Below are 22,124 nucleotides of genomic sequence, written 5' to 3'. Positions count from 1 at the left end.
CTTCCTCTGACCCATGCATGCTACTGGCTGGCAAAATAAAACCACTTATTTAGAAAAAAAAACTGATTTGAAAAACTGAACGAACGTGTGAAAGAGCCCTAAGGGCTCTTTCACACGTCAGCTCAGTTTTTTTAGATCAGTTTTTTTTTCATCAGTTGATCCTGTTTTCCGTCAGTTTTCCGTCAGTTTTCCGTCAGTTTTCCGTCAGTTTTCCGTCAGTTTTCCGTCAGTTTTTCCATCAGTTTTCCGTCAGTTTTTCCATCAGTTTTTCCATCCGTTTTTTTTTTTTTTTTTTTTTTTTTTTTGGGCTTTTTACATATTTTGATGAAAAACGGATGTTAGCGGATCGGATGGTAAACGGATCATCCGCTAACGTCCGTTTTTCGTCCATTCCGTTTTTTTGACGGAAGAAAAATAGGGTTTTCTTCCGTCCAAAAAAACGGAACTTAACGCAGACGGATGCTAACGGACGTTAGCGGATGCTCATCCGCTAACGGACGTTAACCCATAGGGAAGCATTGCGGTTTGTTAACGGACGTCCAAAAAACGGACGAACGGAACGGACGTGTGAAAGAGCCCTAAGGCCGGGTACACACCAACCGTTTCTGGGTTGCATAAAAAAAAAACTGACAGCTCCGATCGGAGACGCTGTACTAGCCATGCAAGGTTAGTATAGTGATCTCCCCCACTGAGCTGTTGTATCCTGACAGGGTGACGCCCCCCTCGCCAGAACACTCCGATCAGTGCTGTCTGCCATTGGCTGAGAGCGCTGATCTGGAGTCAGTCAGCTGCTGGTTTTTAAGCATGCACGCCCGCCTTCTGTAGGATAGATCGACATACACATGGGCAGAATGTCGGACGTTTTTTTTTTTTTTTTTTAACCAGCAAATGTCTCCCTACATTCTGCCCCTGTGTACAGGGCTTTACAGCTTCCTTCATCTGGGGGCCTCAAAACAATCCATACCAACCAAACATAATTATTTGTCTCATTTAATAAGCCAGGAATGAAGCACCCTGACAGCCCGTGGTTATGTAATAAATATTGGGTTGGCTGGCCCTACAAAAAAGCTTGAATACCAATGGGTTGTAGCCACACAAACATTAAAGGGGTTGTAAAGGTTTGTTTTTTATTTTCTAAATAGGTTTCTTTAAGCTAGTTCATTGTTGGCTCACTTACCTTTTCCTTCGATTTCCCTTCTAAATGTTTTTTTCTTTGTCTGAATTTCTCACTGCCTGTTCCTCCTCAGTAAGCTGTTTTGGCTGACTAACCCCCAGACAGACTGGCTCGGATGATGGGGGCAAGCTTACTGGGGAGAAACAGGAAGTGAGAAATTCAGATAAAGAAAAAAAACATTTAGAAGGGAAATGTAAGGAAAAGGTAAGTGAACCAACAATGCACTAGCTTAAAGGAACCCATTTAGAAAATAAAAAACAAACCTTTACAACCTCTTTAACCACTTCAATACAGGGCATTTTCACCCCCTTCCTACCCAGACCAGCGCTGTCGCACTTTGAATGACCATTGCGTGGTCATGCAACACTGTACCCAAATGAAATCCTTTTTTTTTTTTTTTTTCACAAATAGAGCTTTTTTTTGGTGGTATTTGATTTTTGATTTAATAAATATCACATTTAAAAAAATAAATACATTTCTTTTCTCAGTTTAGGCCGATACGTATTAAAAAAATCGCAATAGGCGTATATTGATTGGTTTGCGCAAAAGTTATAGCATCTACAAAATAGGGGACAGTTTAATTGCATTTTAATTTTGTTTACTAGTCATGACGGCGATCTGAGATTTTTATTGTGATTGTGACATTGCGACGGACATATCGGTGACTTTTGACACATTTTTGGGACCATTCACATTTATACAGCGATTAGTGCTATAAAACTGCACTGATAACTGTGTAAATGTGACTGGCAGGGGGGGTTAAATGTGTTCCCCGGGAGTGTTTCTTACTGTAGGGGGAGGGGACTCACAAGGGGAGGAGACCGATCTGTGTTCCTCTGTACTGAGAACACACATCGGTCTCCTCACCTCTGACAGGAGATGGATCTGTGTGTTTACACACACAGATCCACACTCCTGCTGTGATCACGGGCAATCGTGGGTGCCCGGCGGACATCGCAGCCGCCGGGCACGGGCACCGGATCCCGAGCGATTGCAGTGCACAGTGGATTTTCCTTTCGGAAATAACCCCCAATGTGTTGCATTTTTCCCCCACACCCTCCGCCTCCATTGTAGCTCATCACTGACACTTTTTTCACCAATTAGAACAGTGAGCTCTATTAAAGGGGTTGTAAAGGTAAAAAATGTTTTCCCTAAATAGCTTTCTTTACCTTAGTGCAGTCCTCCTTCACTTACCTCATCCTTCGATTCTGCTTTTAAATGTCCTCATTTCTTCTGAGAAATCCTCACTTCCTGTTCTTCTATCTGTAACTACACACCATAATGCAAGGCTTTCTCCCTGGTGTGGAGAAAGCCTCTTGAGGGGGTGAGAAGGAGGGTCAGGACGCTCTCTACTTTGCGATTGAGAAAGGAGCTGTGGGTTAGTGGGCGTCCTGACACTCCTGCTCGCCCCCTCAAGAGGCTTTCTCCATACCAAGGAGAAAGCCTTGCATTACTGTGTGTAGTTACAGACAGAAGAACAGGAAGTGAGGATTTCTCAGAAGAAATGAGGACATTTAAAAGCAAAATGGAAGGATGAGGTAAGTGAAGGAGGACTGCACTAAGGTAAAGGAAGCTATTTAGGGAACAAAATGTTTACCTTTATAACCCCTTTAACATTGAAGAAGGACTCTTGGTGCATATTGCACAATGTACTTGAAGAAACGCATTTCTAGCTCACATTTATATAAGACACTAAATATAAAGTGGAACAAATTCTTACATAAAATCTGTAGCACACCTATTTACCTAATGACTTCCAGTGAAGCACACAAGGGAATATGGTTGAACAATGGGCAGATTAGCCATCTAGGGATGTAGAAGGGGAATTTTAATTGGAAAAATCTTGCACTTGGGGATTGAATGTGGTCTTAACATCATGCACAATTTCATTCAGAAAGTTTCTAATGTGTTTTATATGAAAGGATTGAATGAGTGAAAAGAAACTCTATCAAAACAAGGCAGACTTTGTGGGCACAATATGAGGCAGTAGTTTAAAATAAAATTTCTTTATTACAAAAATGAGTAAAAAAACCATTGAACCGACAATAACACCCTACTAAACTGCCAAGGTCAAGAGATACACAATAGAAAACACATGGAAGTGTGGCTCTAAAATTGTGATATGTAAGATCCGGAATGGATGCAAAACACTATATAGAATTATCAATGCGTAGGATCCATAGACTTCTCCATGCTTTCTTGTCTATGGATCCTACTCATTGATAATTCTATACAGTGTTTTGTATCCATTCCGGATCTTGCCTATCACAATTTTAGAGCCACACTTCCATGTGTTTTCTATTGGGTATCTGTTGACCTTGGCAGTTTAGTAGGGTGTTCTTGTGGAAGGGCCAGCTCTCTGCAACACTTGAATGCCCTTTTTTTTTTTTCAAGATGAATTGTCCTTCCTCAAACCACCTAGATTGCACAGCTTAGGACTGGCATGCAGAATGTGATAACACATGAACATAGCCAATATATTCACACGTTCTAAGGCATATATATATATATATATATATATATATATATATATATATATATATATATATATATATATATATATATATATATATATATATATATATATATATAATCTTTTAGTTACATTTTTTATTTTAGTTATAGGAGTCTGACGTACTTCTTAAGTCGACCTACATGAATTTAAATGTGTCTGGTTCAACGGGAATGAGCAACAGTTTGAACCATGGTAACTTTGGATGTACAGAAGTCGATCTACTGTATAACCGCCCTGTCAGATATTGCCTGCTTGATGAGCACTGTTGGCTATAGCCTGCAGTGCTGATCTGTATACTCTGATGGCGTAGAAGTTTCTCAGCTGTCAGATTACAATGTCACAGTGGGCAGGATTCCCTCATCCACCTAGAAGAAAACGGATTCATTATGGATTGCCTTATGCCTGGTACATGATCGTCCTTTGTTTGCATGCTAGTCTCATATGAAAAATGAAGAGGTTACTAAAGGGACAAAAATTCTCTTATGACAGAAAATTCTGAAGTAATATAATGTATTGTATTTCCAAACGACAACTTTACCGATTAAACGAAAGTAGTAAAATCTGGTATCGTACAAGAACATTTTTAGTGCTTATCCCATGGGATAACATTGGATAAACTGATGATCGGCTCTTGAAAGTTGCGCGCTAACAATCAGATTTTCGTACGATTGCTGCGAAAGTGGTATTTTTTGTATGATTTTTTTTAATGTGTATACGGGCCTTGCTCTCTTATTTCTCAGGCCTCGTACACACGACCGAGTTTCTCGGCAAAAACCAGCAAGAAACTTGCTGTTTTTTTTTTTTTTTGCAGAGGAAAACGGTCGTGTGTACATTCTTCGACGAGGAAACTGTCGAGGAACTCGTCGAGCCAAAAAGAGAGCATGTTCTCTTTTTCCTCGACGGGAATGGAGAAAATTGGCTCGCCGAGTTCCTCGACAGCCTCACAAGGAACTCGACGAGCAAATCGATGTGTTTCACCCGTCGAGTTCCTCAGCCGTGTGTACAAGGCTTAATTTTAATTTCCCTCCCACCTGTTACATTCTTTAGAAAATAAAATACATTTTAATAGGCAACACTAATGCCGCGTACACACGATCATTTTTCGGGTTGTAAAAAACTTTTTTCAGGCTCTAGAAAAAACAACGTTTTTTTTTCAACTTCATCATTAAAACGACATTGCCCACACACGATCGTGAAAAAAAATGCTCTAAAAAAAGTGCGGTGACGTACAACACGTACGACGGCACTATAAAGGGGGAAGTTCCATGCGAATGACGCCATCCTTGGGGCTGCTTTAGCTGATTTCCTGTTAGTAAAAGACGATTTGCGCTTTTCTGTCTGTTACAGCGTGATGAATGTGCTTACTCCATTATGAACGGTAGTTTTACCAGAACGAGCGCTCCCGCCTCATAACTTGCTTCTGAGCATGCACAGGTTTTTCACGCCGTTAAAGCCCACACACGATCATTTTTTACAACCCGAAAAACGACATCGTTTAAAACGTTGTGAAAAAATAGAGCACGTTCGGAAAAAAAAATTGTCGTTTTTCAGAACCCGAAAAATGCTCTGAAGCCCACACACGATAATTTTTAATTACATTTTTAAAAAACTTTGTTTTTTACAACCCGAAAAATTATCGTGTTTACGCGGGATAAGTGAAATCCACTTATTTGTCAAGAGAGGTATACAGACCTGAGAAGTTGAGCAGAGGGCCAGAGACATTTGAAACCAATGGGTGAATAAACTTTCCTATTATCTCCCCAACACCGAAACATCACAAGGGTCTTGAATCAAAAAAGTTGCAAAAGAAGTAAATAAAAAATAAATAATAAAAATAAATAAAAAATTGCAGTGATAAATGAATATAATCACAAACAAAATGTAAAATGATTCCAATATGGGAATAAGACATCTAAGCTAAGTCCATATAGAAAAAAAAGTCTTTCTTGTCCAAGGTGGATCTTGAAGGTGCAATCAAAATGGTAAAGTAATCACGCGTACCAGATTCGGTGGACACACGTACCGTATAGCACGTGGGTCAAACAGGCAGTCTTGAGGGAATCGCCTCAAACGGGGATATCACACCTATGGAACAATAGTGTGAAGGATTCCACCCGATGACAGACAGGGATCCAAACTTAGGCTCCAAAGTATGCGATGAATCACATCATATGATGTGCATGAAAAACAAATGATCCGCGCATAGTGTGATACTGTATGACATGTATTGGTATAAAAAGGGGGTTTACACTTACAGCAAATCCAATAAAACAAGCTTGTAGATAAAATGGGGCATTAGCAATGATTCCTGGAGCATCACCCAGCGTCAGTGCCACACTTTTTTTTTCTATTTTAGTGGCATGTTGGCTACTTACCTGTCCTCTATGCACAATTTTCTGTTTTATCCATCACAAGAGTCTTGTGCTGCAGCCAGGTCTCGGGTGTTACAGGGACATGAAGCCGTGAGTTCAGGATTTATTTTTAATACTGGCTGCTGGTGAAATCTTGTGTTGCGGTTTATCTATAGAATGCCATGATGATTAGCTTTGTATTATTTTACTGGTCTGGTCTTATTTCATTTGTTTTACATGTAGTTGTGTGAGGTTTAGGTTTGGAGCCGTTTTATATTTCTACATAAAGCAGCCAAAGTTATGTAGTAGATTATCATTTTTCCTAGAATTCCCCTTAAAGAGACACGTTTTGCTTTTTTGGAACTTTTATTTTTTTGTAGAGTGATTGGGTGTTTGAAAGGGCTAGAGGTTGTCTGTGTATGATCCAATAGTAGTAAGCAATGTGGTCAGTCCAAGTAAGGCCTCGTTCTCACAGAAGTACTTGAGTGTAGACATGTGCACACTGAAAAATGTTGTTTCAGAATTTCGTTTTTATCCGAAAAATACATTTATTTTGTTACTCCCGAAATTCGTTTTTATTTAGTTTTTCGTTTAAAAAAATGCATTCGTCCGAAAATCCAAATTAAGGTCGAATCTGTCATTGAAGGCTTATGGTGTTAGTCGAATGTTCTAAGAAAAAAAAAATAAGATTCTACAGAATCTAAAAAAAAAACTCTTCATGTCTCTGTCGAATCTTCATGTCTCTCTGTCGAATCTTCATGTCTCTCTGTCGAATCTTCATGTCTCTCTGTCGAATCTTCATGTCTCTCTGTCGAATCTTCATGTCTCTCTGTCGAATCTTCATGTCTCTCTGTCGAATCTTCATGTCTCTCTGTCGAATCTTCATGTCTCTCTGTCGAATCTTCATGTCTCTCTGTCGAATCTTCATGTCTCTCTGTCGAAACTTCATGTCTCTCTATGTCGAAACTTCATGTCTCTCTATGTCGAAACTTCATGTCTCTCTATGTCGAAACTTCATGTTTCGACATAGAGAGACATGAAGATTCGACAGAGAGACATGAAGATTCGACAGAGAGACTGCAACAAAAGCGAAAATAAAGCATTTGTTTATGTCGGATCTTTAGGTTTTCGTTTTCTGTGCTTTCGTTATTGTTTGTTAAAACGATAACGAAAATACCTTAAATTCAGACGAAAATGCATTCGGACGAAAACGAATGCACATGTCTACTTTGAGCGTACACCTTGCACAGGTCTTCCGTGCATCCGCCAGCAGGCAGTCTGATTCATGTCTTCGGGGACACAGCCTATATTCCCAATCTCACATGCATATGGGTACCTGTACCCCAACTCACTCTGTGTACGCTCTTGGACACGCACCCATAGTAGAACTGAATGGGACAGCCTGCACGTGGATGCATGGAAAAAACCTGTGCATCCCGGCAAACACAGCCCTTCTCACAGATGTACTCTGAAGTATGCCCCGTAAATATGGATCTAATGGCTTAATGAACATTTCACATGATGTGTCATGAGGTTCATACAAAATGGCCATCAAAAGGGGCAAATGTGAAAGAAGCCTAAAACGCAACTCCAGGAATAAAAAAAATAATAAATCTAGACCATTAGCCTGCATCATACTTTATGTGCTTGATGACCTTATTATGAGACCGCGGCCTGGAACCTTAGAGAAGAGACTTCAGGGGAATAATCGCACAGATAGAAGATTCCGTTCGGAGTCAGGAGTAAGTTATTACACCTTATTCCTCTACACCTAGACTTAACAATTGTGAATTTCCTGCAGTGTGGTGACCCACTGTAAGGTAGTTTTTCTGTAATTCCTAGAGTTGGTCTATTAAAGTGTAATTATGAGATATGAAAATAACCTACATGATGCAGTCTGTCAATGGCATTAGCTAGCAGTTTTTGTTTTTCTCTTCTCTACCCGTTAGGCCCTGTACACACGATCAGTCCAAACTGATGAAAACGGACTGAAGTTCAGTTTCATCGGTTAACCAATGAAGCTGACTGATGGTCTGATGTGCCTACACAGCATCAGTTCAAAAAACGATCGAATCCAACGCGGTGACGTAAAACACAACGACGTGCAGAGAAAAATAAAGTTCAATGCTTCTAAACATGCCCGGGTTTGGAATAGATGCTTTTGCATTTAACCATCGGTTTTGACCTATCGGTCAGGCGTCCATCGGTCCAATTTTAAAGCAAGTTCTCTGTTTCTGGTCCGAAGGACAACAGACCGATGGGCCCTACACACGGTCGGTTTGGACCGATGAAACTGAACTTCAGTCCGTTTTCATCAGTTTGGCCTGATCGTGTGTACAGGGCCTAACAGTTTTATTATCTGTTGATCCTGCCAGTAGATCCATTATTATTCCACTTTCTTTAATATGCCAAATTGCCCAGCAAACATTTTAGTTGCCCGTAGCAGATTTTCTATTCAATGTCAAATCTACACTTTAGCATGGTAATGTCATCTTATGCCTTGTACATCCGATCAGAATTTCCGATGGAAAAAGTCAAGACAGAATTATTTCATTGGATATTCCGACCGTGTGTGTGCCCCATCAGAGTTTTTCCAATCGGAAATTGCGACGGACTTAGAAAGAGAACATGTTCTCTTTTTTTTTTTCGATGATATTTTGTTCGTCTGTGTGGAACTCCGACGGAGAAAAAAACATGCATGCTCGGAATCAAGTCAACGCATGCTCGGAAGCATTAAACGTAATTTTTCTCGGCTCGTCGTAGTGTTGTACATCACTGCGTTTTGGACGGTTGGAATTTGGTGTGACAGTGTGTATGCAAGACAGCTTGAATGGAATTGTGTCAGAAAAATCCGTCTGAGTTTATCAACACGGAAATTCCGATCGTGTGTACAAGGCATTAGGCTGGATTCACACCTATGCATTTTTAGTGCTTTTTGCACTACAGAATGTGTTCCAAAGGAAAGCCTGTAAAATGGACTGTAGTGCAAATATACAAAAAGCACTAAACCAGGGATCGACAAATCCTGGGCGCCAGGTCGCCATGGCGACTAGAATTTTTTTGTTTTTGTGAGCTGGCGCCATCTGGTGGTGGCCGTTGGTATTACAAGTTAAGCATTACATATATTATTAAATTATTTTTTATCCTAACACCCTAGAGAATAAAATGGCGATCGTTGCAATACTTTCTGTCACGCCGTATTTGCGCAGCGGTCTTACAAGCGCACTTTTTTGGGAAAAAAATTACACTTTTTTTAATTAAAAAATAAGACAACAGTAAAGTTATCCCCATTGTTTTAATATTATGAAAGATAATGTTACGCCGAGTAAATTCATACCCAACATGTCACGCTTCAAAATTGCGTTTGAACACCGTTTACATATGCGGGCGCTGCTCACGTATGTGTTCGCTTCTGCGCGCAAGCTCGTCGGGACGGGGTGCGCTTTCTGGCTCCTAACTTTTTTAGCTGGCTCCTAGATTCCAATCAAATTTGTCAACCCCTGTACTAAACCTGCATAGGTGTGAATCCAACCTTAATGGCCTGTATGATTTCTTCTCACCTCTGTATTCATTTTCCAGTATTTAGAAGATTGAGCTTACCTTGTTGTGATTCCTGGAGACCTTGGTAGCTGCTACAGGTATTTCCCATCATGCGCTGTAGTCTTCTGTACGACCACCTTGTTGGATAAATGGCGATCGATCATCATAGTTGGCTAAATCCGGCATCACTGATCAGTGGGTTGTGACGTCTGCCTGCTGTCAGCTAGAATGAATTCCTTATCAGACTCCAATGTGTGCATGGGGGAATCTGGTCAGTTTTTTTTTGTTTGTTGAACCCGAAAAACTGACATCGTCTATGGCCATCTTTAGTTCTTTTAAGACTGGTTTCTTCTAAAGATTTATATTCATTATGTTTGTACTTATTAACGCCTTATTACTTCTCTTTTGTTTACAGTTCAAAAGAATGCTCAATCGGGAGCTCACCCACCTATCAGAAATGAGCCGGTCTGGCAACCAAGTTTCCGAATATATTTCAAACACCTTTTTAGGTAAGTTTTCTTCTCTACCTTCCTCCCAGCCTCCATTTCATTCCTTGCCAGTAGTGTTGCTCACGAATATTCGTATTGCGAATATTCGGCTCGAATATGGCATATTCGAGTATTCGCGATACATTTCGAATTTCGCGGTGAATATTCGCTATTCCGAATATTCAAATTTTTTCAATTTTATTTTTAGAACAGATCACATCCTAGAGATCTCCATTGACGTCTAAAAGCATTGCTGGTATGATTAGAGACCTTGGGCCGAGTAGCTGAAGCGATCATTTTATCTTGCCGAAAAATCGCAATGCGATTATTCGGCAATCGGAATATCGCGCGATTATTTTCTCCGCCCTTCTTTTGCATCAGAGCCAATCAGAGTTCTCCTACCACAGTTGTCGAAATTCCGCAATAAATATCGCATTCGCAATTTGCGAAATTTCGATAAAATATCACGAATATTCTGAGCCAATCAGAGTGCTCCTACCGCAGTTGTCGAAATTTCGCAATTATTTTCGCATTCGCAATAGCGAAATTTGGCAAACATTTCATTTCGATAAAATATCACGAATATTCGAATTTAGCGAATATTTCTCGAATATTCGGCTATATATTCGTTATATATTGTATAATCGAATATGGCGTATTCTGCTCAACACTACTTGCCAGCAGATTACAGCAAGCCTTGTTTATCACGGTCTTCATAGATCCTGTTACATAAGAGGGACAGCCTTGTATGTCATAAGCAGAGGAAACCTTTGCATACACTTTCTTTGTTTCCTCCCTAATTGGCCTCTCTGCGATCCTCTATGTGCTGCTGTGTTTGTGGGTTGCTGTGTTGAGGATATGGACACAGTGAATTGTGCGTCAGCCTCTTTCTTCCCTAGAGCCTTGCAGTGCGTTTTATACCAATCCTTTTTTATTTTACAATATATTGTGTTTAATGCATAGAAGTATTTGAAGGAAAAATTATCCCGTTTTTCTTGTTACCATAGCAATCGGTGGCGTTCTTTCTCTCCGTTTTGTAAATGGCGACCCCATTTAAAGTCAGTCAGTCATTGAATAACTAATGCGATCTAGGAAACTTTGTAGAAATGCTATTATAAGAACCTCAACTCAGTTCACCTTATTCTGAGAGCCAATTAAATCCAGATTTGGCATTTTTCTCAGCGTTTTATGATGGGTTTCTATGATGGAGTGTGTATTATCTTGAACCCCCTGGAAAGCAAAGTTCAACTGCCAATGCACACCAGGGCTGTCTGTAGGTAAAAACAAAGTGTGCAGCTTTGATCAACGTTAAATAAAGTTCATGCAATAGGTCAGGGGTCTCAAACAGGTGGCCCTCCAGCTGTTGCTGAACTACAAACCCCATCATGCCTGTGGGAGTCATGCTTGTAACTGTCAGCCTTGCAATGCCTCATGGGACTTGTAGTTTCACAACAGGTGGCCCGCCATCAGGAATTATGGGGCCCCTTACACAGCTTCAGGAATGGGCCCCCTGGAGCAGAGAACCCGGGGGGGGGGGGGGGGGGGGGGGTGCTGCCGCCATCTGAAAGCGGGGGGCCTTTACAAAAAAAATAAGAAATAAGGAAAAATATATATAAAAAAAGGGGTGTAGCCATCCGGGGCCCTGGGGACCTCTGGGCCCTTTAATAAAAAGGGAAAAAAAAAGAAATAAAAAATATATATAAAAAATATATATGTATTTATTTTTTTAAAAGGGGGGTTGCCATCTGGGGCCCTGGGGATCTCTGAGCCCTTTAATTTTTCTTTATCGTACATCACGGGACACAGAGCGGCATTCATTACTATATGGGTTATATGGAGTACCTTCAGGTGTAGACACTGGCAATCTCAAACAGGAAATGCCCCTCCCTATATAACCCCCTCCCATAGGAGGAGTACCTCAGTTTTTCCGCCAGTGTCTTAGGTGTTAGTCATGGTTTAGCTTGCCTCCACATCCTTGGGATTAGGTGAGCTAACCGGTTCTGTCCAAAAAAGCCTCAGCGCTAAAGTGGTCAGTAACCGGACCCCAAACCCTTGGGGTATAGCCCATAATGCTTTTCTTTTTAGAGAGCTGGACCCTGGGCCCAGAACTTAGAAACCTTTGGGTGCCTAATGTTTCTGTTGCCAGAGTGCTATATGGGCCCAGGACAGTGGATCCTTCATAGGAACCCAGGGCCTGAAGGTCTAGACATCCCCACCGAGATGGGGGAAGATTGGGCCTCTTGCTTGGCAAAGTCCTGCGGCATGGAGCAGGTAAGTGAGGGGAAAAACTTGCGGAACTTGGTTCTTAGCAGGTTTTTTCTGGGGGGTCACAGGGGACATGCCTAAAGTTATGCACTGCATCTGGCAAACTAGTCACATATCATAAAGATAGGATGGCTCTATATGTATTATTCCCCATAAGATGTGACCTCCCTTGTAGTGTTGGAAAAGCATTGAGTGGGGCCTGTGATATAAAAGTATATGTGTGTGTCAGAGAGCTGTGCTTACCTGCAAGCCTCCAGGCGATGCTCCATTCAGTCTTCCTCCTCACGGCCTGCAAAGCAGGCAAAACGCCGACCTCCTCATGGTTCCAGGCTGCAGGCTGCAGTTTGCTGGAGCAGAGAGGTCCCTTCCTCCCAACCCCACCCCCCCCCTGTCGGGAGGGGCATTTCCTGTTTGAGATTGCTGGGGGGGAAGGGCGGGTCAGTGGCTTAAGGAAGGGGCGGCCCTTCCTTGTTTGTTCCATATAGCTCATTCAATACTTTGGAACTGAGGAGGAAAGACCAGAACGGCAAGCACGGGGCGCCGAGGACACACAGTGGCCAGAAAGAATATTGCAGTCTTCAGAAAGACTGTTTTCAAGCCTAGGAATAGGCTGTTTCTTTTCCATCTCATAGTTTTTCTTGCAATACTACTCAGGGGGACAGAATGTTTTTTCTTTCCTAGATTTGAAAAAAAAAAAAAAAAAAAAGATTTTTTTTTGAAAAAAAAAAAAAAAAAAAAAGTGTCATCTAGGGGAGAGGAAGCATTTTTTATCCCCCAAACAGGTGTTTGGGCATTTAACTATTTATAAGTCCCAGGTACCAATAAGTAGCAGGTGTACCTCGGTATTGTACCATGGCATCAAAAAACAAGGGTACAAGAGGTGGGGATTCCCCCAGAGAGTCTGAGGTCTCGGACAATGCTATGCCGATGCTTTCCCCACAGGGAGCCTTGGGGCCATCGGGATCTGGGGCTGGAGCTGACGCGGGTCAGTCCAACCCTAAGATGGTCACGGAGGAGGTATTACTCACCTCTTTAAAAGAGATGCAGAAAAGCATGGGTAAAATGATAGCCGCAGCTATGCGGGGCAGTAAGCGGAATAGATCTCCGTCGCCCGAGCGCGGACCCTCAGAAGAGGAGGTCCTTTCCTCAGGGGAATTGGACGACCTCTTGGACAAGGACCAAGTAGGTTCAGGGATCGAAGATCCGGATACAGAGGAGTCTGGGGCAGTCTCCCTGAGGGAGAGCTGGTGGATTCAAGGATTGTCGGACTTGGTCCATAGGGCATTCAACTTGCCAGTACCAGATCTCCAGGTATCGACGGTTTCAGCTTTGGGCTCACTGAGGGCGCCTCAAAGCAATGCTGTGTTTCCGATCCATCCTCTATTAGAGGGAGTTTTGTTCCAAGATTGGAACAAGCCAGATAAGATCTTCTTACCACCTAAGAAGTTCTCTGTCCTATATCCTATGGAAGAAAATTTTTTCCAAAAGATGGGCTACTCCTGCAGTGGACGCAGCCATCTCATGTGTTAACAAATCGTTAACATGCCCTGTAGAAAACATACAGGTGTTCAAGGATCCAGTTGATAAGCGCTTGGAAGCACTACTTAAGAACTCCTTCACTACTGCAGGGGCAGTAGTACAGCCAGCTGTGGCTGCGATTGGGGTCGCTCAAGCATTATCGGATCAATTTAAGCAGATGCTTAAACTTATTCCTGCCCAGCAGGCAGAAGAATCTTCGGATGTCCCTAAGGCCATATGTTTTACGGTAGATGCAATCAAGGATTCTATCCAGCAAGCGTCACGTTTATCGTTATCCCTTATCCATATGAGAAGACTCTTATGGTTAAAAAGCTGGGAGGCTGAGCCCCCATGCAAGAAGCTCCTGGTAGGGTTCCCCTTCCATGGAGGACGACTCTTCGGAGAAGACCTAGATAAATACATTCAGACCATTTCAAACGGCAAGAGTACTCTCTTGCCAACTAAGAAGAAGGTTCAGGGGCCTGCGTTTAAACGACAGTATTCCCCTGGGCAGGGGCCCTCTAATGCCAAGCAGTATCGACGGCCTCCTGCAAAAGCAAACTTCGGCTTCAACAGCAAATCACAAGGACAGGCTGTTAGAGGCAAAAGGCAGTGGTTTCGCAAACCAGCAAAACCAGCCCCCAAGCCAACCTTATGAAGGGGCGCCCCCACCCACGAAGGTGGGGGGAAGGCTGCGACTCTTTTCAGAGATTTGGGAAGCCAGCATTCCCGACGAGTGGGTACGGTCTTCCGTGGCCACAGGCTACAAATTAGATTTCCTAAGGTTTCCTCCTCCTCATTTCCAGGAGTCGAGGATTCCAAACGATCCGCCTCGGATTCCGGCCAGTCCTGGAACAGGGGCTGGGTTTCTACTCCAACCTATTCATCATCCCCAATGGAGATGTCAGGCCAATTTTGGACCTAAAGATGGTAAATGCATATCTAAAGATCCGCTCATTTCGGATGGAATCCGTGCGGTCAGCAGCTGCCACACTCCAGAAGGACGACTTCATGGCGTCCATAGACATAAAGGATGCCTACCTTCATGTTCCAATTTATCAGCCACATCAAAGATATCTACGCTTCATGGTGGCTTCGCGTCACTTCCAATTCGTGGCGCTTCCCTTCGGGTTGGCTACGGCCCCCCGGGTGTTCACGAAGGTCCTAGCTCCGATCCTAGCCAAGCTAAGGATCCAAGGGGTCACGATCCTAGCATACCTGGACGACCTCCTAGTCATAGACCACTCGTCTCCCGGCTTGGAGCGAGCAGTGGCCCTCACGGTCCAATACCTCGAGAGGTTCGGCTGGGTCCTAAATCGAGAAAAGTCAGCTTTCCAGCCCACAAGGCAGTTGGAATATCTCGGCATGAGATTAGACACAGAACAACAAGGAGTGTTCCTACCTCTGAGGAAGGTAAAAGCCATCAAGGAATTAATCCTACTGGTTCTAAGCAAGAAAGAACCGACTATTCGCCTATGTATGAGGTTACTAGGCAAGATGGTGGCCACGTTCGAGGCGGTACCATACGCCCAGAGCCACACTCGCATCCTACAGGCAGCCATCCTGTCAGCATGGAGCAGAAGGCCACAGGCCTTGGATATCCCGTTGCCGCTCTTATCAAGAGTCCGACAAAGTCTGTGTTGGTGGTTAGACCCTCAGAATCTACTGAAGGGGAAGTCTTTCAGCCCAGTGGCTTGGAAGATAGTGACCACAGACGCCAGCCTGACGGGCTGGGGAGCAATTTTGGATGGTTGCACTCGCCAAGGTACTTGGGCAAAGCCAGAGAAGCAGTTGCCCATCAACATCTTGGAGCTCAGAGCTGCTCGACTAGCCCTCAGGGCTTGGACGTCAAAATTGCAGGGGTTCCCGGTGAGAATTCAATCAGACAATGCCACGGCCGTGGCATACATAAATCACCAAGGGGGAACCAGGAGTCAAGCCGCTCAGAGAGAGGTGAGCTTGATTCTCCTATGGGCAGAGGCGCATGTGCCCTGCATATCGGCAATATTCATTCCAGGAGTGGACAACTTTCAGGCGGACTTCTTAAGCCGCCAGACTCTATGGCCGGGGGAATGGTCTCTGCATCCACAAGTCTTTCAAGCACTCTGCCAAAGATGGGGAGTGCCGGACGTGGATATCATGGCATCGAGACTCAACAAGAAACTAGACAGGTTCATATCCCGCTCAAGGGATCCGATGGCCTGCGGAACCGATGCGTTGGTTTGCCCTTGGCATCAGTTCAAACTTCTTTATGCGTTTCCCCCGCTCCAGTTACTACCCCGCCTGCTGCGCAGGATCCGGGTGGAACACATACCAGTCATCCTGGTAGCTCCAGCATGGCCCAGAAGGGCATGGTACTCACTCATCCTAAAGATGGTAGTGGGAGACCCTTGGACTCTTCCTCTACGGCCAGACCTGCTATCGCAAGGTCCGATCCTCCACCCTGCCTTACGGCATCTAAATTTGACGGCCTGGAAGCTGAATCCCTGATTCTCAGGGGTAGAGGTCTGTCTCAGAAAGTAGTCTCTACCCTAATCAGAGCCAGGAAACCGGTCTCTAGGGTGATTTATTACAGGGTCTGGAAGGCCTATGTAGGCTGGTGTGAGTCCAAGCGATGGCTTTTCTCGCAAATTTACCATCGATAGAGTATTAAGTTTTCTCCAGCTAGGAGTGGATAAAGGATTGGCATTAAGCACAATCAAAGGACAGATTTCTGCTCTGTCAGTGTGGTTTCAGCGGCCGCTGGCCACCCACTCGCTGGTTAAGACCTTCCTTCAAGGGGTCTTACGTATTAGACCTCCAGTTAAATCCCCGCTTTGTCCGTGGGATTTAAATCTTGTTCTGTCAAGTTTACAGAAACAACCGTTTGAGCCGTTGGCTGAAATTCCTTTGGTTCTACTGACAAGGAAGTTAGTATTTTTGGTTGCCATAGTTTCCGCAAGAAGAGTTTCGGAGCTAGCGGCCTTATCCTGTAAGGAACCATATCTTGTTTTTCATAAGGACAGGGTCGTTCTCCGCCCTCATCCTTCCTTCCTACCGAAGGTCATATCCAGTTTTCATTAGAACCAAGATTTGGTATTACCATCCTTCTTCCCTTAACCTACTTCCAGAAAGGAAGGGTTGCTGCATACCTTGGATATTGTCAGGGCCATGAAGGCCTATCTTAAAGCTACAAAGAAGATCCGGAAAACAGATGTGCTGTTCATTCTACCGGAGGGGCCCAAGAAGGGGCAGGCAGCTGCAAAGTCCACCATTTCTAGGTGGATTAAGCAATTAATCACTCAGGCCTACGGCTTGAAAGGGTTGCCTCCTCCAGTATCATTAAAGGCTCATTCTACTAGAGCCATGGGCGCCTCCTGGGCAGCACACCACCAGATCTCTATGGCTCAAGTTTGCAAGGCGGCAACCCGGTCTTCTGTCCACACGTTTACAAAATTCTACAAGTTGGACGTAAGAAGGAATACTGATACTGCCTTCGGGCAGGCAGTGCTGCAGGCTGCAGTTTGAGACCCTCGGATTCCGGGGGCTCCTCTTTTTTGAGTTAAATTTAAAATTTAAAATTATTTTTCTCAACTAAGTTGGATTTATTATGATTTGAGTATATCTCTAAATTAAATCCTTTTGTCTTGGAGATGTTCTCCCTCCCCTCATTGTAAGCATTGCTTTGGGACATCCCATATAGTAATGAATGCCGCTCTGTGTCCCGTGATGTACGATAAAGAAAAAGAGATTTTTAATACAGCTTACCTGTAAAATCTTTTTCTTGGAGTACATCACGGGACACAGAGCTCCCACCCCTCTTTTTTGAGGACCATTTTGGGAGGCATACTGCTTGCTACAAAACTGAGGTACTCCTCCTATGGGAGGGGGTTATATAGGGAGGGGCATTTCCTGTTTGAGATTGCCAGTGTCTACACCTGAAGGTACTCCATATAACCCATATAGTAATGAATGCCGCTCTGTGTCCCGTGATGTACTCCAAGAAAAAGATTTTACAGGTAAGCTGTATTAAAAATCTCTTTTTTTAAAAGGGGGGTTGCCATCTGGGGCCCTGGGGATCTCTGAGCCCTTTAATAATAAAAATATATATATATCTATATAAACAAAAATAAAAAAAATAAACATTTATAAAAAAAATTAAAAAAGGGGGTTTGCCACATGGGGCCCTGGGACCTCTGAGCCCTTTTAATAAAAAAAAAGTGTGTGTATATGTGTGTATATATATATATATATATATATATATATATATATATATATATATATATATATATATATATATATATATATATATATATATATATATATATATATATTAAAAAAAGAAATAAAATATAAAAAAAATATATTTTTTTTATAAAAAAAAGGGCGGTTGCCATCCGGGCCCTGGGGACCTATGGGCCCTTTATTATTAATAATATATATAAAATAGAAAAGAAATAAAAAAATATATAAAAAAAAGATTTTTTTTTTAATAAAAAAAATAGGGGGGTTGTCATCCGGGCACCTAGGAATCTCCGGACCCCTGGGGACATTCGGACCTTTTTAATAAAAAATAAAATAAAAATATATTAAAAAAATATTTTTTTTTTATTTAAAAGTAAATAAAAAAAGGGGGGTTGCCATCCGGGCCCTTGGGGACCTCCGGGCCCCTTACAGGTGTACTGCCTGTACCCCCCTGATGGCGGCCCTAGCCACCAGTTTGAGACCCCTGCTATAGGTGGTGTAGGCCATTTACGTAACTCACAAAGCCTAACTGGAAACTCCCAGCGATGCCATCACCCCATCATGCCTTGTTGCTAGGGCATTAATAAGACACGGGTATTTTGCCAGCTCTTAAAGGAGAGGTACAGCCAAAGCTTGTTTTTGGCTGTACTTCTGTGGATCACAGTTTGTTCTGCACTCCTGTGACCCATTTTCAGCAGACGGGGGGGGGGGGGGGGCTGAAGCCTGTTTTCAGCAGACAGCGAGCCGCTGAGAGCCTGAGCTGGCTGTTCCTGCCCCCTCTACAGCTCAGCGATCCAGTAAGAGATGAGGGGGGGGGGGGGGGTGCAGATCTTAGAGCGGTGACTAGGATTAGTGAACATAGTTCATTCTGCTGTGAATTTGGGTTCAATGGAATTTTTCTGTGTAATGTATGGAGATTGAGAAAAAAAAAAAAAAAAAGGCTTCTCTATTGGGCACATTGGGAAGAAAACAAGTGACTACCCAGCAGTGTCATTGTAGGGGTTAATTGCAGCATAAGGGGATTGCAGAATTTCACTAGGAAATAGATTATAGTGCGCAATGCATGCTGGGATGTCATGTAGGCAAGGTAGAAATGCAATGAAGCATTGGCATCCCCTGGCCGTAGGAAGTATTTTGATCAAAATGACACTGTCAACATCTGAGCGCAGAAAATACCGAACTCAAACAGCCGCAAGGGGATGGGGGGAGGGGAGGAATCCCCTTGCAATATCAAAGTCAGCTTGGAAATCTTTCCAAGACTGGACTGAAGCCCTCAAGGAGACTTCAATGTGATTCCCTTATATTTTCTGCCCTGTAATATATCAAACGATGACACTTCTTATATGGAAGAAAATGTTTCATCCATCAGTTTTACATCTAAAAGACCGTTCCCAGTATATTCAATTAATATACACCTTCCCTAGAATATACTTATTTTATTTATGTATCTAGAATAAAAATTCAAATGTATTGTTAGAGTAACTTGATTGATAAAATACTGCAGAAAAAATAATATAGTATATACAATTGCGGCACAAGCCATATTCCTTCTGCATCGCTGTAATTTTCTGTAAAATGCAATATGACAACCTGGAGGTGTTCTGTACACAGTGCACAGAATGCCCTCCAAAAATTTCAGATTATCCTTGTGTGATTGGCTCACTGATTTTGCTAGAAGTCTGCACTAGGATAGAAATCAGATTTTGGGCATTCTCTGGAACAAACATCTCATTTTTAATAAGATACTCCCAAAGGCTTAGTCACATCTACAGGGATGCAGACCCTGAGACTGTCCACATGTTGATTGATAATTATAAAGTCACCCTCATTCACATTGCACATAGACACAGACAAACAGCTATTTATAGATCCCCCAGAGGGAAATGGTTTTTTCTCAACAAATATAGTTACTCTTTAAAGTGCACCTATATGTAAAATCATAATATTAATTTATTTTTCTATCCCTTCTTTATTTATTTCTTCCCTTTCCTTCTGCCCTCCTTCTCCTTCCTTCCTTCTCTTTCCTCCCGTCCTCCTCCTCCTCCTTCCTCTCGTCCTCCCTACTCCTTCCTCCCATCCTCCTTCCTCCCGTCGTCCTTCTTCCTCCTGTCTTTCTTCTCGTTCCTCCCGTGCTCCTTCCCCTTCCTCCCGTCGTCCTCCTCCTTCTTCTCATCCTTCAAACCTCCTTCCTCCCTCTCCTTCCTTCTTCCCTCCCTTCCTCTCCTTCCTTCCTTCCTCTCCTTCCTCTCCTTCCTTCCTTCCTTCCCTTCCCTTCCCTTCCTTCCCCTTCCCTTCCCTTCCTTCCTTCCCTCCCTCCCTCCTTCTCATCCCTTTCCACCTTCTTCTCCATCCTTAGCCTCCTGCCCTCATTCGTTCTCCTTCTTCCTTCTACCCTCTCACTCCTTCTCCTCCCTCCCATTTCTCCCACTGATCCTCCTCTTTCTTTCTGTCTCCCCTCCCTCTGGCTCTCTCCTCCCTCCCTTCTTATCTCCCTTATTCTTTTCCCAGTTCCCTCTCTCTTTTACTCTTTTCCTTATTTCCTACTTTCTTAGTTGGGGTTTTAAATCAAACACTTTAGCACTAACTCTGTCTGCCACTTTTTGGGAAGCCCAATGAGGCTTGGGTCACACTGGAACCGTCTGCAGACCGCACAGGAACACTGTGCATCCCCATTCTCCTGTTTCGGGCCGAATCTTTGCCTGAATTTGGTCCTGAAACAGGAGCTAGAGACGCAGAGCATTTCTGTGCAGTGCGCTCCACAGCCGCCCCCGAGGTATGTGAACTGGCTGGTCACATTCTCCTGCTATGCGGAGAAACCGCTGCATCCAATTCGCATTGGTGTGAACCCAGCCTCAGTGCGACCAATCTTTTGACGTGCATATGACAGTTGTTCTGCCATTAAAATGAATAGGAAGCCGATATTGCTGTCTAATTCCTGAACATGCATGCTGCATGGTTGTCCTGTCACCTGATCCTTGACATTACTTAGTCACTGACCCGGAACAAGTATGTTCACATTGGATGTCTGGACACTTGCAATTCATATGCATGTTCCAGCTCAGTAACTTGCTTATTAGTGAGACCAAGATAAGTGCCAACGCCTTGGAACTCGCACTTTTAAATACATGTCCTCATTGGCTGCCCCCATATATCCGCTCTTTATGATTATGATATAAATTCTTACAGAAATATTAGGCTGCACTGTGTTTCTCAATGAATTTCACTATTCCTATTACTAATATAGTCCAGTGCATAAAGAGGCCGCTTCTGTAAGTCTTAACTTGATAGATAACACGCCAGAGAACATTGTGACCCATCATGTTCTACTTCTCTCTAGGTAGTATTAAACTCACACCAGAGAATCTTTTCAGTGAATGAAGCTCCTGATTCCGAACAGTTGTGTTTCTATGAATGATAGGTCTTTGTGTGATTTCTCTCCAGCTCTCTTCCTGAGCCAGCCATATTCATAAATAATGGGTCATTCTGGCTGGATGGAGATTTCTTTGTTGGGGGGGCACTAGGGAATCCCATGGAGTGTAACAGCAGATGTGAACTCTTTGAGACATGTTTGTGCTTCTGCTTGGCTTGACATGACGGTTCCATTTAGGACTTCCCCCTTGATCTATCTAAACTGTGTGGATCTGCCGGAAATCATAAACATCAAAGCCTGCACATGCTCACATTGATATATTAATCATTGAAGCCATGTAAAAATGAGCTAAGGTATTTGCTTAATAATATCAGTTTACCCTTTAATATGCTGTTTAATGGATAATTACAATGAGATATACGATTATTAGGAGCTGTGTTCAATCAGAGAGTGCCAAGATGGAGATAATGTGCAAAGTTTAATAAATTTCCCAATTACATTTTTCATTTTCGGCTGATGTGAGTTACTGTGCTTTCTATGTATATTGCTCTGAACTCTTAGGGCCAGATCCACAGAGAGAGTACGCCGGCGTATCTACTGATACGCCGGCGTACTTTCAAATTACCCGCGTCGTATCTTTAGTTTCAATCCTCAAACCAAGATACGACGGCATCTGGGT

At 43.1% G+C, this 22,124-nt stretch overlaps 1 protein-coding gene across 2 annotated transcripts in view; it reads left to right on the top strand.

Moving 5' to 3' along the window:
* The window catches only part of LOC120928642 (cAMP-specific 3',5'-cyclic phosphodiesterase 4D), a 418,990-nt gene that overhangs the window by 358,146 nt on the left and 38,720 nt on the right, over window positions 1–22,124 (top strand). For both annotated transcript variants that reach the window (XM_040339664.1, XM_040339666.1), the window contains one exon: window positions 9,996–10,089. In XM_040339664.1, the coding sequence (XP_040195598.1) occupies window positions 9,996–10,089 (94 nt within the window). The remainder of the gene's footprint in view (window positions 1–9,995; window positions 10,090–22,124) is intronic.

This window comes from Rana temporaria, chromosome 1, assembly GCF_905171775.1.
Source record: "Rana temporaria chromosome 1, aRanTem1.1, whole genome shotgun sequence".
In the NCBI taxonomy this organism is placed as follows: Eukaryota; Metazoa; Chordata; class Amphibia; order Anura; family Ranidae; genus Rana; species Rana temporaria.
This window is presented reverse-complemented; position numbering and strand designations above follow the sequence as displayed.